This window comes from Balaenoptera borealis, assembly GCF_965194805.1.
Source record: "Balaenoptera borealis genome assembly, chromosome: 15".
Taxonomy (NCBI): Eukaryota; Metazoa; Chordata; class Mammalia; order Artiodactyla; family Balaenopteridae; genus Balaenoptera; species Balaenoptera borealis.
Genome location: NC_138871.1, coordinates 20,285,661 through 20,302,171, shown reverse-complemented (window position 1 = coordinate 20,302,171; position 16,511 = coordinate 20,285,661). Strand labels below are relative to the sequence as shown.

Sequence of the window (16,511 nt, the reverse complement as noted above, 5' to 3'; positions counted from 1 at the left end):
CATATCTACTGTTTCTAAAGACAGGATAGTTTCAGTCTTGGCTAATTGAATGTATTATTGTCATAAAATACCTAAGTGGCTTCCTTCTTTCTACTCTGTTATCCTTAGCTGTGGTCATTATTTCTTCTCATTGTCACAAATGGATGCAGCAGTCACATGTAGTTAATAGTAGTGCACAGGGAAGGATAACATGTCTGTCTGTTCCCTAAGAAAACCTTTCCCAGAAGTCCTTAGCTGACTTGCTGTCAGATCTCATTTGGTGACAAACCCAAACTTAAACTAAGAAATGGCAAAGTGGAAATTCCAATCATGTGGAATTCCACGTAATTGCCATGGAAAAAGACTATGATTCTTTCTCGGGCTGGAGAAGGATCAAGCCCTAACTCAAAGCTGTGGATATACAATATTTGAATGAACTGAGATTGTGTTTGAAAGAAAGAGCAGCAAGCTTTGAGGGATTAGTGGAGGAAAATGTCTGTGAGATGCAGTATTTTCCATATCAGTTATATTATAGTCAGAGGGAGTATTCATGCATGCCTGTCTTTGGTCAGAGGAGAGAGAGGAGCCTGAATCAAGGTTCTACCCACTGATTACAGGTAATCTCTCTCTAGTATTGAAGAGCCAATGTAGAGTCATACTTCCTGTTGTGAGGTCCATAATACCAGTGTGTGAAAGACAGTATTTAAATTTGGTTAACAAAGATTACTTGGTAGTCCTTAAGGAACATCTTCAATAAGCCCCCAGATAATCGTACCTAGTTAGTGTGTCATATGGTTTGTATTATAAAAACTGAAAATAAGTAGTTGAAAAGCATTCTCAGTGAAATGTTGTAATTATTTTAGTGTGAAAGGGAATATAGAAGACTATCTGGTTCTTTCTGGCTCACAAACGTGCTGCCCTAGAATTTCAGGTAAAACAGGTGATTTGCCAAGAGAATCATTTGGGTGGCTGGAAAGTAAAGATATAAGTAAAAACTAGGTTTCCCACTTCCTGTGCTATGTTCCCTGCATTACATCATGACATTCCTGTAGCAAAGTGCCTTCTCGAAAGACCTTATGCTTGTCAGTAGGGATGGCTCTAATTCAAGTTCTAAATTTTTTCCTGGAGTTCTTCCTGAATTTTGAGCTCTTTAAGCTGTCAGTATTGGGGTTGAACAAATACCCTTAGATGCACCTATGTTTACTTTAGTGATTTGGAAGAGTGACACAGTAATGTTTTGTGGGTAAATTTGTTCAAGAGGCCTTGTTTTGCATCTCCCTCACATCACATCAGCCTCTTTTATGCCAATCATTACTTATGTGTTTATTAAAAAAATTAAATTCTCAGTACTGTCCTCGAGGATTCCAACATTCTAATGCGATAAAGACAAATGAATGAACAATTAAAATAGAGTGTGATTTAGGACACACTAGAGGGAAGCATAATGTGCTCTGAGAACAAGAGTGGGTCTGAGCAGGTCAAGGGATGATGCCTGAGTTGAGTTTCAAAGGATAACTGAGAGTAAATCAAGGGAAGAAAACAGGGAAGGAGCTTCCCTGTGGAAGGAATGACATGGCAAAAGTTTAGAGGTATCAGAGAATATAATATATTTGGAGAACAACTAGCAGTTCACTAAATCTAGAGTTTATAAAAACGTAAGATGCAAGGTGGATGAATGCTGAGTAATGAGTCAATACTGAAGGACAGTAAATATAATTGAAACTTTATCCTTTTGCAGTGGAAGTCATCAGAGGCTTTTCTATAGACAGTGACCTGATGTAATTTATATTTTGGGAAAAAAATCACTGCAGAATAGGGGAGGAAACAGAGGGGCTAAGACTGAAGGCAACATGACCAGTCAAGAGGCTTTTCAATAATCTATGGAAGAAATAATGAGAGCCTTGATCAAGGCAGTAGTGATGGAGAAAAAAAAAGTGATATTTATGAAATATTAAAGGTAGAATTTATTTGACCTGATGAGTGTTTTGATGTAGGAGGTAAGGGAAAGGAAAGGAATTAAAAATGACTCCTAGATTTCTGACAGGGCTTGATGGATAGTGAGTGGTTCTACTCATTGACATATGACATAGGAGTTGGACCAGTTTGGGGGGGAACTGATGAGTTTACTTTTAAGCATGTTGACTTTGAAGTGTTTGGAAAACTAGTATTAATAAATAATTGCTTATAAGAGGCTGAAACCAGAGCAGGAGCCCTGAGCTGAGAAATAGATTTGGGAGCTTTCAACATAATGTGAACTACTGACATGAATGAGACCACCCAGAGACTGTGTGTAGAGCATGGAAAAACTAAGAACAGGTTGCCAAGAGGGTAGAGGAAGACCAGGAGAGAGGGGTGACCAGGAGAGAGTGGTGTCCTTGAAGCCAAGGAAAGAGTACAATATTAATATTGTCAAATACTGCTCAGAGGTCAAGTAAGATAAGAACTGAAAAGGGGCCACTGGATATTTTGAGATGATAGATTTATCTTTATTTAGATAAGGTATATGTGACCATTATGTAAGTTGAATATATATGGATAGATATACATATAGTGAAAATATATATATTTAGTGGAAATATACATAATTATGTATAATTTAGGAACTGCCATAAATCCCATCACCCAGCAGAACTATTGCTAAAATTGTGATGTGTGTCTTTCTAGATTTTTTCCTGTGTGTAAATATATTCTCTATCTAGATATATGTCTATATATAACAAAATGAGTTCCTACTATAAAAATATGAGACACTGCATGAATTTGCTTGTCATCCTTGTCCAAAGACCATGATAATCTTCTCCACGTCTTTCCAATTTTAGTATATAAGCTGGGGAAGCACACAGCGTCCATTGAATTAAGCAACTAGGAGATTATTTGTAACTTTGCAAGGCTAATTTCAGTGGAATGGTGAGGGTAGGAGCCAGATTGTGTGGGATGGGGAATGGGTAGGCAGTGAGGAAATGGAACAAACATTGTAGACCGCCCTCTCAAGAAACCAGGCAGCAAAGGGAAAGGGAAGTAGAAGATGTCAAGAAAGGAGTAGGATGGAGAGTTTTTATTTTCTTTTGTATTTTCAGTTTTTACTTGGACAAGGACTTCCCACTGACTAGAAGGAGCCAGCAATCAGGGATGAACTGAAGATACAAAGCAGAGGTTGTGATTGATGGAACTGAGGCCTTAGGAGGCAGGAAGGGAAGGGGTGTAGAAAAGAGGGACCAAACCTATCTTCCAAGAAGGCAACAGGGAAGGAAATGAGAGCGGGAAAATATGCTGATAAGTTTATGGATGACTCACCTGAGGTGATTCTGGTCACCTCAGAATGAAGATGGCTGGTACCCATAAGTAGTCAGTTATTTGATGAAGTCTTTTTGAACTTGCATGAAATAAAAAACTGCCATATTGGATAAGATGCATTATCTATTCACTTGTATCCTGAGAACGATGCCAAGAGATGTATGTTAGAAAGGTCTAGTCTTCTCTGACAAAATGTAAGGTCAGAAATGGTCCCCAAATGCTTTAGTTACCTTAAATAACCTATTATGATTTATTATCTACATATTTCTGTGAAGCTACTTGAAGCTGTGTACTTTGTTAGCTTGTCTGCCTCCTGTGAAGTAAAGTATTTAACCTAGGGAAATTTGCATTGTATGGTGGGGAAAACAGATTTGAAACAAATCTTGGTTGAATTCCATCAACTTTAGGAAAATAACAACATTCTTGTGCTTTAGTTCTCTTATCTTATAAAACTGGGATACTATCGTATTGACCTCAGGGCAAATAGAAGATATCGTAAGGTAATAATATATGTGAGTGTTCACCACATACTAGTGTCTTCATACATTACTTTGTTGTACACATCTTGTCACTCTCAGTGATCCAGGGCTCTCTTTCACTCCTGTACACCAGGATTTGCTGATAGAAACATGAAACTCTTAATGATTATAAACTTTGGCCCATGACCAGGAGAAATCTTGGGCCAGGTTCAGAGAAATCTTTGTTGCTGTGAAATGTAAATATCATGAACTAAATGTAAAGGACTACTACTTTGAAGTGTACAGACTCAACAGCCCATTTTCATTTCCTAAATGCCATGGTACATTTTATTTTTGTATTTACAGAAGCATATCGCGTGAGGTACTTTTTGTCTCATAAGCACAAAATTTAATGCCGCAGATGACCAGAAGGAAACCTGGGTTATTGTTTCTCTTTTCACATATGATTTTCTATAACAACAAGCTTAATAAGGTGATTTACCAGCAGGCATATATGCTGAGTCCCACTGGTACTGAAATATCAATCTTCACTACAAAAGACTTCTAAGCAAATATAATTGCTATATTGTGTTATGACCTCTCAAGTCTAGTAATTCAATTGAATGGGGCAAGGATAACACAATGCAGGTAAATTATCTACCATTTTACTAAGCTGCCACAGATGCACAGCATTACCTGATGGTTACACCAGGTGAATAAGCCACTTTAAAATAGGAAACTGGGGCTGCCCTGGTGGTGCAGTGGTTAAGAATCTGCCTGCCAATGCAGGGGACACGGGTTCGAGCCCTGGTCTGGGAAGATCCCACATGCCGCGGAGCAACTAAGCCCGTGAGCCACAACTACTGAGCCTGCGCGTCTGGAGCCTGTGCTCCGCAACGGGAGAGGCCGCGACAGTGAGAGGCCCGTGCACCGCGATGAAGAGTGGCCCCCGCTCGCCGCAACTAGAGAAAGCCCTCGCACAGAAACAAAGACCCAACACAGCCAAAAATAAATAAATAAATAAATTAAAAAAAAAATGTAAAAAAAAATGGGAAACTGAAAGAGGCAGCGGTATTAGGCTTAAATCATTTGAGTTTCTGCAACTTAATTCCTTGTTAACTCACCAGCACATCAATGGATTTAACTTTGACTTTTAAAATAAAATATAATAACACACTAGAGCTTGCTTTAAAAATACAAATCCTTAAATACTAATTAAGTATTGTTATAATCACTGAACAATTTAAAGTAGCTGAACAATTTTAAATATCTGTATTTATTTCTTTGTATCATGTCTTAATATTCTGATTACTTTGTCTTCTTGAATCTCCATCCTGGGATTACTTGAATGCTTTTTCATACTCTTGCTCACTTTTGTTTTTGGCATTTTTCTGGCAGCAGTTCAAAAGGGCGTTCAGTATTTCCCCGTTATTCTGTTGCACAAACTAATCAATATCGCTCCACCAGTGCATGCAAAGTTCGGAGATGCTGGTTACCTACCACCTGATTTAAGTGCCCTGGTGAAATGGAAGGATACTGGTCCTAGAGGTGTCAATCCTCAGCCAAGCTCACGCTCTGAACACTCCTTGCTCGGTGAATGGTTCTTGCTTGTACATCTGATGAGTCAGAGCCAGTCTCATCTCACCAATCAGCATTAACAAGTCTGATACACCTTGATGTTTCCCACAGCATTTGCCTGGGCCTTGCTCACATTGGCTGGTTAGTACATTTGCCGTGAATGAGTGAATGGATGGATAAATGGATGAAGGAAGGGAGAATTGGAGCATATGGGATTTGACTTTTCTGCTAGAATATGGAAGGCACTCTGAGGGAGGAAAACCACTTTCATTTTTCAGGTAAGTGGTATCTAAAGTGGTGCATTCTGAGTTGAAAATCTCCTTTTTGCATAAGAGCACTGGTATTGTATTTTAACTAGAGTCATTTTGTGTGTGCTTGTGTGTGTGTCTGATTGTGAGACTTGAACTTGGCAAAGAATCAAGTCCACGAGTACTCATAACATTTTTACTAAATGTTCAGTACTGTCCTAATCATTGTAAAGGGGGCAAAGTCCCTGTCCCTGAGTGTATTTGAGAGGACAAAATTTATATAAAGCATATAGAGAGCAGTACAAGGCAATCTGTATTCAAATTAAATATGTGGTAGCTATTCTGATTAGATGGAATACTGATGGCATTCAGAGAAAGGAAGAGTCATTGGGCCTTGGGGACAAAAGGCAATTTTGGTCAATGAGGAGAAGAAAGATTTCCTAAGGGCTATTGTGGGCCAAATTGGAGAGCTTGTACAATCCTTCACAAAGAGTTCACCTCGTGGATCTCAGCAGAGAATCAAATACCAAGGCAGACCTCACTACTTTGCTGAAGGAAGCCCTCAGGCTACTTTTTCCTGAGCAAAATGACACCCAGGTTTAAAGCATAATAAATAAAAACTAGTGATCCAGTTAAAATAAATAGTGAAACTGTGTATTTTTTTTAAATATGTAAATAAAAAGAAACCCAAATATAAATTTAAACATAAATATAAGTATAACATAAATAGTTTATAAATAAACTGTATAAATTTATATTCTCTAAACCATACCAAGATATCACTTGTTTTAGGTCTCTAAGAAGTCCTGACCTATATCTAAAAATATGTCCAAAAGATATTTAAAAAATTATTACTCCCTAGGAAATAGACTCTACTATTGAAAAGATAAAAAATTGATATTTGAAAAAAATTAGGTAAGTATTTGGGACATTTTATATATGTATACTTAAGCAAACATTTATGAAGGATGTAATTCCCTATTGTACAGATGATAGACAAGGGTCAAAAGCTTGATTTGTGCCCTAATGAGTTTAAAATCTAGTGGGTTATGTAAAACTAATGTCAATTTCTTAACAATGAGCCAGTTACGAAAAAAGTAAGGTCTTCTGTTACTGACTGTAAATCCAGTACAAATTTAGGGTTTATGGAGAAGACACAATGTGAAATCAGTGTCTGGATTTTGGAGGATGACAAGGAATGTGTTCCAGGTGGGGATTTTGGGAAGTGGCATGAACCCTACATTATAATGTGGTCCAAACCTGATTAGAGCAGAAGACTTATGTTAAAGAAATAAGATCCAGTAGACCATGGTCAGAAAGTAGAATGACAGCCTTGTTACAAAGACTTGGGACTTGTTGGACAAGAGAGTCAAGCAGTTACTTTGGGCTAGAAAAGAAATGTTTCCAAAAATTAGTTTGGGTGGAATTATACAGCAAGATGAAAGATAAGGATAGCAGTTTACGGTTATTTTGCTGTAATCTGAATATGAAATGTTGAGATTTTTATGAAGATTAAAGTTATATAATCATTGCGTATGGAATTCTAATTTACAGGAGGTTAGAAGGACATAGAATAAGTTAATTGCCAATTAAATAATATGTTCCTATTAAATAATTTGAAGTTACTTTTGTATTATAAAGATAATTTCTCAAAATATGTTGTCTGAAATATTAACGGTTCTTATTTTCGGTTTTTGGAATCTACTGCCTAAATCAGAATTGCAATGCTGCTGAAGGATAATAGGTAGAACAGTGTTAACCTTTGGTCAGATATATTTTGTTTAGAAAAACAGAGTGCTTGTTGGGACTTCAGAAACCTAACTGCATATAGATTCAGCACTGCTTATCTGGATAACACATATGTTTACATCTGAATGGAAAACGAGCCATAATTTAGGAGTAGACTGAGTCTGTTTATGCTCCAAAATGAATTTAAATGATGAGACTATGAATGTAGTGGAAAGCAAGGAAATGAATATGACAGATACTAGTTTTCATTTTGAATTTCAAATTACTGGCTTTCTATTAGTATACACCAAGAGTAGTAAATTTCTATTAAGTTGGCACATAGTTTTAAATTTTATGTGTATGCTATTATAAGTATAAAAACTCATTTCAGTGAGATATGGACATGGTTATTTCTTTTTTAATCAGCAAGCTCTAGGCTATATACTATTAGTCTAAACTTGTCATCCTGGCGACCTTCAGGCTGTGGAGCTTTCTTCATATAGTCCTTTTTTGGTGACGTTTTGTTTATCTGGGTAGAAGCAAAAAGAGGCTCTGAAGAGGATTTAATAGTTTAATACTTATTTAATATGTGTTTAAAAATACTAAGGTATTCTTTAGTAGGCATTTATACTTAGACATGAAGTGTTATTACAACCTTTTTTTTTAAATTAATTTATTTATTTTTGGCTGTGTTGGGTCTTCGTTTCTGTGCGAGGGCTTTCTCTAGTTGCGGCGAGCTGGGGCCACTCTTCATCACCGTGCGCGGGCCTCTCACTATCGCGGCCTCTCTTGTTGCGGAGCACAAGGTCCAGACGCGCAGGCTCAGTAGTTGTGGCGCACGGGCCTAGTTGCTCCGCGGCATGTGGGATCTTCCCAGACCAGGGCTTGAATCCTTGTCCCCTGCATTGGCAGGCAGATTCTCAACCACTGCGCCACCAGGGAAGCCCCTACAACCTTTTAAAATTATTAGAATGATGTTTTTCCTCAGCAGTGTTTCTTTCTGTGTTTTGTTAAAAGGTACGGGTTTACCATACATAGAAGTCTTGACGATATTGCAGTACTTGAGGGTAGCGTTAGAGTTAACTGCCCCACTCTCTTCCACTGCAAATAGCAAAGAACAGTTGGAAATTACACATCACTTCAATTTTGGTTAAAAATGGTGATGGATCTTCTAATTGCAGCAGCAACTTGCATCTTGGGTCACCTGTCAGTTCACTGAGCAAGGGCTTTGAATGGTTATCACGTAGAGGACAGTGATGGGTGACATGCTGCCTCCTTAGAGTCAGAGGAAGAGAAAATGAGCTGAAATTGAGCAAAGTTAATGGTGGAAAATAAGAAGCAGGACTTTTCCATAGTTAAGCTACTTGATCAGGCCATTTCCATACCCAGGGTACCACCAGGAAGAGTGCTGAATACCCCTCACCTTCCGTTTAGATTTACTCTCTAGGGGTGTTTGAAGTATAATCAGATGCCTCCTTCTCTGATTTTGTTTCTCAACTTCTACTCCTGCCTGTGATGCATATACACACATACTCTTCTCAACTATAGAAAAAAGCCCCTCTTACAATAGGGGGCCTGAATATTAGAGGTACCTTCCTTTATTAACAACAGAAAATGAGAACTGCTATTGTATTTTAGATAATATTTTTGGAAGACTTATTTTTGTAGCCCTCAAATAACTTCAAATTACTTAGGAATACAGTTTCTTTTCTTTTTTTTTTAATTTTATTTATTTATTTATTTTTGGTTGTGTTGGGTCTTCGTTTCTGTGCGAGGGCTTTCTCTAGTTGCAGCAAGTGGGGTCCACTCTTCATCGCAGTGCACGGGCCTCTCACTGTCGCGGCCTCTCTTGTTGCGGAGCACAGGCTCCAGACGCGCAGGCTCAGTAATTGTGGCTCACGGGCCCAGTTGCTCCGCAGCATGTGGGATCTTCCCAGACCAGGGCTCGAACCCGTGTCCCCTGCATTGGCAGGCAGATTCTCAACCACTGCGCCACCAGGGAAGCCCCAGGAATACAGTTTCTTTGGAAACATTTATTCTCCCTTAAGCAATTATACCTTGACCTTCATTTCTTCTTTCGGTGAACTGAGGGGTGTGACCCTCTCCCCCTGTTACTTTACATTCTTCACAGGGATCACTACTATGGCAGTGATTCTCAGTAGAAAAGGCATCTTCTGGGGAAATTGTCAGAACTTTTGGGGATATTGGGGGTTGGCGCACATGTGGTTTAAAACAAACCCAAATGATTTTGGTATGCCATTTCATTTCCCTGTTAAGAATCGCTTCAAGGCATTGGATCCCCTAAAAAGCATAAGTACCTTTCAGAAAATATAATAATGATTCCAGTGATAATTGTAATAACAGCAGTGTTATTGCTTCTGGTCCCAGGATCTCCACAGAGATATCCCATATCTTCCTCATCACTGCTTCCCTGCTGGCGTGTGTGGCCGTGGGCTGTGATTACAGCAGTGATTCTCAAAGTGTGATTCCTGGACCAGTAGTATCATCTGGGTACTTGTTACAAGTGCAAAAAAAAAAATAGAAAATAAAAACAAAGCAGTTTCTCAGACCCATCCCAGACCTAATGAATCAGAAACTCTCTAGATGGGTTTGTGTACGAAGATGCCCTCCAGGTGACTGTGATACACACACAGATTCTAGAGCCACCTGTCATAGTTTCTTATTGCTGCTGTAAAAATTGACCACAAACTTAGCAACTGAAAACAGCACAGATTTCTTATCTTGTACTCTCTGCAGGTCAGAAGCCCAGGTGGGCTTGTCTGAGTCCTCTGCGTAACATCTTACAAGGCTGAAACCAAGGTGTTGACAGGGCCAAGTTCCTTACTGAAGGCACCAGAGAAGAATCCACTTCCAAGCTCATTCAGGGTTTTGGCTGAATTCAGTACCCAGTGACGGTAGAACGGAGGTCCTTGTTTCCTTGTTGGCGGTCAGCCAGGGCCCTCTCTTAGCTTGCAGAATCAACCCACATTTCTTTTCATGCTTTCCATATAGCCCCATCTAGCAGTGGTGGGTTGAGTCCTTTCCACACTTTGAATCCCTCTGCCTTCCTCTTCTGCCCTGCCTGACGTCCTTGTCTGCTGCATCTGTATGACTGCCTCTTCTACCCACAGCCAGGAGAAAGCTGTTTTTAAGGGCTCAGCTTTACATTGGGCCCACATAGGTAATCCAGGGTCATCTACCTATTTTCAGGTCCAGTGATTAGTAACCTTAATTATATCTGCAAAATCTCCTTTACAATGAAATTTAACATATTCACAAGGGGTCCAAGGTCATGGGGACCAAAATTCTGTTTACTTGGTGAAACTCATCACAGGGTCTTTCTTTCAGCTTTGTCAGGGTGCTTTGTTGCTCACCAGGTGGCCCAGCCTCACCACCAGCATCCCATTCTTGCCCAGGGACCAAAGATGGCTAGGGGAAACTGAACTGAGGACCTGCCCTGCCTCACCAGGAAGTGAAGCTGCATTTCCCATGGGCTCCACCTGTGCAGCAGGGCACCTGCCCTTTGTGTCCCTCCTCAGCCCCTCCCTCCCTCATTCTCCAGAAGGGGCTGGCTCCTGGTTTTTCCATTCCTGTCCACATCTCTGCTTTTTCCCATGGTTCAGAAGTACCATGGTGATGCTGGCATAGACCTAAGCCTAGGGATTCTTCTTTAGAAGCAGTAAGCATAGTGCTTATGAGAACAGACCCTAAAGCCAGGCAGTTTAGGTTCAAATTTTGTGACCTTGGGTAACTCTCTTAACTGTTTTATGCCTCAATTTCCCTGTCTGTAAATGGGAGATAATAATAATGTCAGATCATAAGCCAGTGTTATTATTACTTATGGAAGAAACAGTATGATTCAGTGTTTCCAGGCTTGATTCTTGAAATGCTGAAGAAACTTAGAAAATTCTCTCTCTTTTTCATATCTCACTTTTTCAACAAAGCTTTGTTGTAAAACATCTTGCCTTGCAGGGTCTCCATGGGTCCCCAACCCAATCGATGTGTTGAACTGGCTAGCGTGATAATCATACAGACAACATGGCAAAGAAGTAAAACTACCACTTTTTGCATACGCAATTATTTCATTTTCAGGACAAATTCATAATTTATATAAGGTTATTACCATTTTTGTTTTACAAGTGATGAAACTGAAGCTTAGGTTAAGTAGCTGACTCAATATCATACATATGGAGATAGGTGAATAAACCCACTATTAGTCATTAACTTCTCATGAATTTGCCTATCAACCAAAGCTAGCTTGTCTTCCAAGAAAGCCTCACAGAGTTTGTTGGCAGTAGTGCTCAGGATTGGTGAAAAGAGAAATTCATGAAGGGAACCTGAAGCTGGAGTCCTTTGGAGGGAAGGCAAGTTTGGGTGGCCTCCTGGGCAACTAAACAACATCCTGGACCATTGTTTTGCAAAAGAACAGTAGAAGGAATGGTGAGAACTTAGAAGGTTGAGGCAGAGGGCTCAAAGACATTTGTTCCGAGGGAGGAGCAAGATGGCGGAAGAGTAAGACGTGGGGATCAACTTCCTTCCCACAGATACAGTAGAAACACATCTACACATGGAACTGCTCCTACAGAACACCTACTGAACGCTGGCAGAAGACGTCAGACCTCCCAAAAGGCAAGAAAATCCCCACGTACTTGGGTAGGGCAAAAGAAAAAAGAAATAACAGAGACAAAAGAATAGGGACGGGACCTGCGCCAGTGAGAGGGAGCCGTGAAGGAGGAAAGGTTTCCACACACTAGGAAGCCCCTTCATGGGCAGAGACTGCAGGTGGCAGAGGGGGGAAGCTTCAGAGCCACGGAGGAGAGCGCAGCCACAGGGGTGCGGAGGGCAAAGCGGAGAGATTCCCTCACGGAGGATCGGTGCTGACCAGCACTCACCAGCCCAAGAGGCTTGTCTGCTCAGCCTCCGGGGCGGGCGGGGGCTGGGAGCTGAGGCTCGGGCTTCGGTGCTAGCCGGGAGGGAGTCTGGGAAAAAGTCTGCAGCTGCTGAAGAGGCAAGAGACTTTTTCTTGCCTCTTTGTTTCACGGCACGCAAGGAGAGGGGATTCAGAGCGCCGTCTTAACGAACTCCAGAAACAGGCGCGAGACGCGGCTATCAGCACGGATCCCACAGCAACAGGGGCACAGAGGGAAAAACGGAGAGATTCCCGCACAGAGGCTAGGCGCCGAGCAGCACTCACCAGCCCGAGAGGCTTGTCTGCTCACCCGCCGGGGTGGGCGGGGGCTTGGAGCCGAGGCTCGGGCTTCCGTCGGATCGCAGGGAGAGGACTGGGGCTGGCGGCGTGACACAGCCTGAGGGGGGCTAGTGCGCCACAGCTAGCTGGGAGGGAGCCCGAGAAAAAGTCTACAGCCGCCGAAGAGGCAAGAGACTTTTTCTTGCCTCTTTGTTTTGCGGCGCGCAAGGAGAGGGGATTCAGAGCACCGCCTAAATGAACTCCAGAGACGGGTGCTAGCAGTGGCTATCAGCGCGGACCCCAGAGGCGGGCGCGAGCCGTGGCTATCAGCGCGGACCCCAGAGGTGGGCAGGAGACGCTAGGGCTGCTGCTGCCACCACCAAGAAGCCTCTGTGCGAGCGCAGGTCACTCTCCACACCGCCCCTCCTGGGAGCCAGTGCAGCTCTCCGCTGCTGGGCTCCCGTGGTCTGGGGACAAATTCCCCGGGAGAACGCACAGCGCGCCTCAGGCTGCTGCAACGTCACACCGGCCTCTGCCGCCACAGGCTCGCCCCACATCCGTACCCCTCCCTCCCCCCGGCCTGAGTGAGCCAGAGCCCCCGAAGCAGCTGCTCCTTTAACCCCATTCTGTCTGGGTGGGGAACGGACGTCCTCAGGCGACCTACATGCAGAGGCGGGTCCAAATCCAAAGCTGAACCCTGGGAGCTGTACGAACAAAGAAGAGAAAGGGAAATCTCTCCCAGCAGCCTCAGAAGCAGTGGATTAAAGCTCCACAAACAACTTGATGTGCCTGCATCTGTTGAATACCTGAATAGACAAGGAATCATCCCAAATTCAAGAGGTGGACTTTGGGAGCAGGATATATTAATTTTTCCCCTTTTCCTTTTTTTGTGAGTGGATATGTGTATGCTTCTTGCTATGTGGATGAAAGGCTCTTGGTGCTCCAGCCAGGCATCAGGGCTGTGCCTCTGAGGTGGGAGAGCCAACTTCAGGACACTGGTCCACAAGAGACCTCCCAGCTCCATGTAATACCAAACGGCGAAAATCTCTCACAGATGTCCATCTCAACATCAAGACCCAGCTTCACTCAATGACCAGCAAGCTACAGTGCTGGACACCCTATGCCAAACAACTAGCAAGACAGGAACATAGCCCCATCCATTAGCAGAGAGGGTGCCTAAAATCATAATAACGCCACAGATGCCCCAAAACACACCACCAGACGTGGATGTGCCCACCAGAAAGACAAGATCCAACCTCATCCACCAGAACACAGGCACTAGTCACCTCCACCAGGAAGCCTACACAACCCACTGAACCAACCTTAGCCACTGGGGACAGATACCAAAAACAACGGGAACTAAGAACCTGCAGCCTGTGAAAAGGAGACCCCAAACACAGTAAGATAAGCAAAATGAGAAGACAAAAAAACACACAGCAGGTGAAGGAGCAGGGTCAAAACACACCAGCCCTAAAAAATGAAGAGGAAATAGGCAATCTACCTGAAAAATAATTCAGAATAATGATAGTAAAGATGATCCAAAATCTTGGAAATAGAATAGACAAAATGCAAGATACATTTAACAAGGATGTAGAAGAACTGAAGAGGAACCAAGCAACGATGAAAAACACAATAAATGAAATTAAAAATACTCTAGATGGGATCAATAGCAGAATAACTGAGGCAGAAGAACGGATAAGTGACCTGGAAGATAAAATAGTGGAAATAACTACCGCAGAGCAGAATAAAGAAAAAAGAATGAAAAGAACTGAGGACAGTCTCAGAGACCTCTGGGACAACATTAAACGCACCAACATTCGAATTATAGGGGTCCCAGAAGAAGAAGAGAAAAAGAAAGGGACTGAGAAAATATTTGAAGAGATTATAGTTGAAAACTTCCCTAATATGGGAAAGGAAATAGTTAATCAAGTCCTGGAAGCACAGAGAGTCCCATACAGGATAAATCCAAGGAGAAACATGCCAAGACACATATTAATCAAACTATCAAAAATTAAATATAAAGAAAACATATTAAAAGCAGCAAGGGAAAAACAACAAATAACACACAAGGGAATCCCCATAAGGTTAACAGCTGATCTTTCAGCAGAAACTCTGCAAGCCAGAAGGGAGTGGCAGGATATACTTAAAGTCATGAAGGGGAAAAACCTACAACCAAGGTTACTCTACCCAGCAAGGATCTCATTCAGATTTGATGGAGAAATTAAAACCTTTACAGACAAGCAAAAGCTGAGAGAGTTCAGCACCACCAAACCAGCTTTACAACAAAAGCTAAAGGAACTTCTCTAGGCAAGAAACACAAGAGAAGGAAAACACCTACAATAACAAACACAAAACATTTAAGAAAATGGAAATAGGAACATACATATCGATAATTACCTTGAATGTAAATGGATTAAATGCTCCCACCAAAAGATACAGACTGGCTGAATCGATACAAAAACAAGACCCATATATATGCTGTCTACAAGAGACCCACTTCAGACCTAGAGACACATACAGACTGAAAGTGAGGGGATGGAAAAAGATATTCAATGCAAATGGAAATCAAAAAAAACTGGAGTAGCAATTCTCATATCAGACAAAATAGACTTTAAAACAAAGACTATTACAAGAGACAAAGAAGGACACTATATAATGATCAAGGGATCGATCCAAGAGGAAGGTATAACAATTGTAAATATTTATGCACCCAACATAGGAGCACCTCAATACATAAGGCAAATACTAACAGCCATAAAAGGGGAAATCGACAGCAACACAATCATAGTAGGGGACTTAACACCCCACTTTCACCAATGGACAGATCATCCAAAATGAAAATAAATAAGGAAACACAAGCTTTAAATGATACATTAAACAAGATGGACTTAATTGATATTTATAGGACATTCCACCCAAAAACAACAGAATACACATTTTTCTCAAGTGCTCATGGAACATTCTCCAGGATAGATCATATCTTGGGTCACAAATCAAGCCTTGGTAAATTTAAGAAAATCGAAATCGTATCAAGTATCTTTTCCGACCACAACGCTATGAGACTAGATATCAATTACAGGAAAAGATCTGTAAAAAATACAAACACATGGAGTCTACACAATACACTACTTAATAACGAAGTGATCACTGAAGAAATCAAAGGGGAAATCAAAAAATACCTAGAAACAAATGACAATGGAGACACGATGACCCAAAACCTATGGGATGCAGCAAAAGCAGTTCTACGAGGGAAGTTTATAGCAATACGAGCCTACATTAAGAAACAGGAAACATCTCGAATAAACAACCTAACCTTGCACCTAAAGCAATTAGAGAAAGAAGAGCAAAAAACCCCCAAAGCTAGCAGAATGAAAGAAATCTTAAAGATCAGATCAGAAATAAATGAAAAAGAAATGAAGGAAACAATAGCAAAAATCAATGAAACTAAAAGCTGGTTCTTTGAGAAGATAAACCAAATTGACAAACCATTAGCCAGACTCATCAAGAGAAAAAGGGAGAAGACTCAAATCAATAGAATTAGAAATGAAAAAGGAGAAGTAACCACTGACACTGCAGAAATACAAAAGATCATGAGAGATTACTACAAGCAACTCTATGCCAATAAAATGGACAACTTGGAAGAAATGGACAGATTCTTAGAAATGCACAACCTACCGAGACTGAACCAGGAAGAAATAGAAAATATGAAGAGACCAATCACAAGCAATGAAATTGAAACTGTGATTAAAAATCTTCCAACAAACAAAAGCCCAGGACCAGATGGCTTCACAGGCGAATTCTATCAAACATTTAGAGAAGAGCTAACACCTATCCTTCTCAAACACTTCCAAAATATTGCAGAGGGAGGAACACTCCCCAACTCATTCTACGAGGCCACCATCACCCTGATACCAAAACCAGACAAAGATGTCACAAAGAAAGAAAACTACAGGCCAATATCACTGATGAACATAGATGCAAAAATCCTCAACAAAATACTCGCAAACAGAATCCAACAGCATATTAAAAGGATTATAC

The 16,511-nt window shown here is 41.1% G+C and overlaps 2 protein-coding genes and 1 long non-coding RNA gene across 5 annotated transcripts in view; 2 read left to right on the top strand and 1 right to left on the bottom strand.

Moving 5' to 3' along the window:
- CTNNA2 (catenin alpha 2) overlaps nucleotides 1-16,511 on the top strand; it is a 1,192,234-nt gene that overhangs the window by 131,298 nt on the left and 1,044,425 nt on the right. The window contains exon 1 of one of the 3 annotated variants that reach the window (XM_082356060.1): nucleotides 738-5,587. The exons of 1 other annotated variant lie outside the window; for it this stretch is intronic. In XM_082356060.1, coding sequence (XP_082212186.1) covers nucleotides 5,545-5,587 — 43 coding nt within the window. In that variant the 5' untranslated portion in view covers nucleotides 738-5,544. Of the gene's footprint in view, nucleotides 1-737; nucleotides 5,588-16,511 lie in introns of those variants that run through there. One more of the 3 variants, XM_082356062.1, reaches the window with a different exon arrangement.
- Nucleotides 1-16,511, top strand: part of LOC309611507 (lithostathine) — a 1,064,255-nt gene that overhangs the window by 601,675 nt on the left and 446,069 nt on the right. The gene's annotated exons all lie outside the window — the stretch shown is intronic.
- The window catches only part of LOC309611515, a 1,058,387-nt gene that overhangs the window by 719,044 nt on the left and 322,832 nt on the right, over nucleotides 1-16,511 (bottom strand). The window lies entirely within an intron of this gene.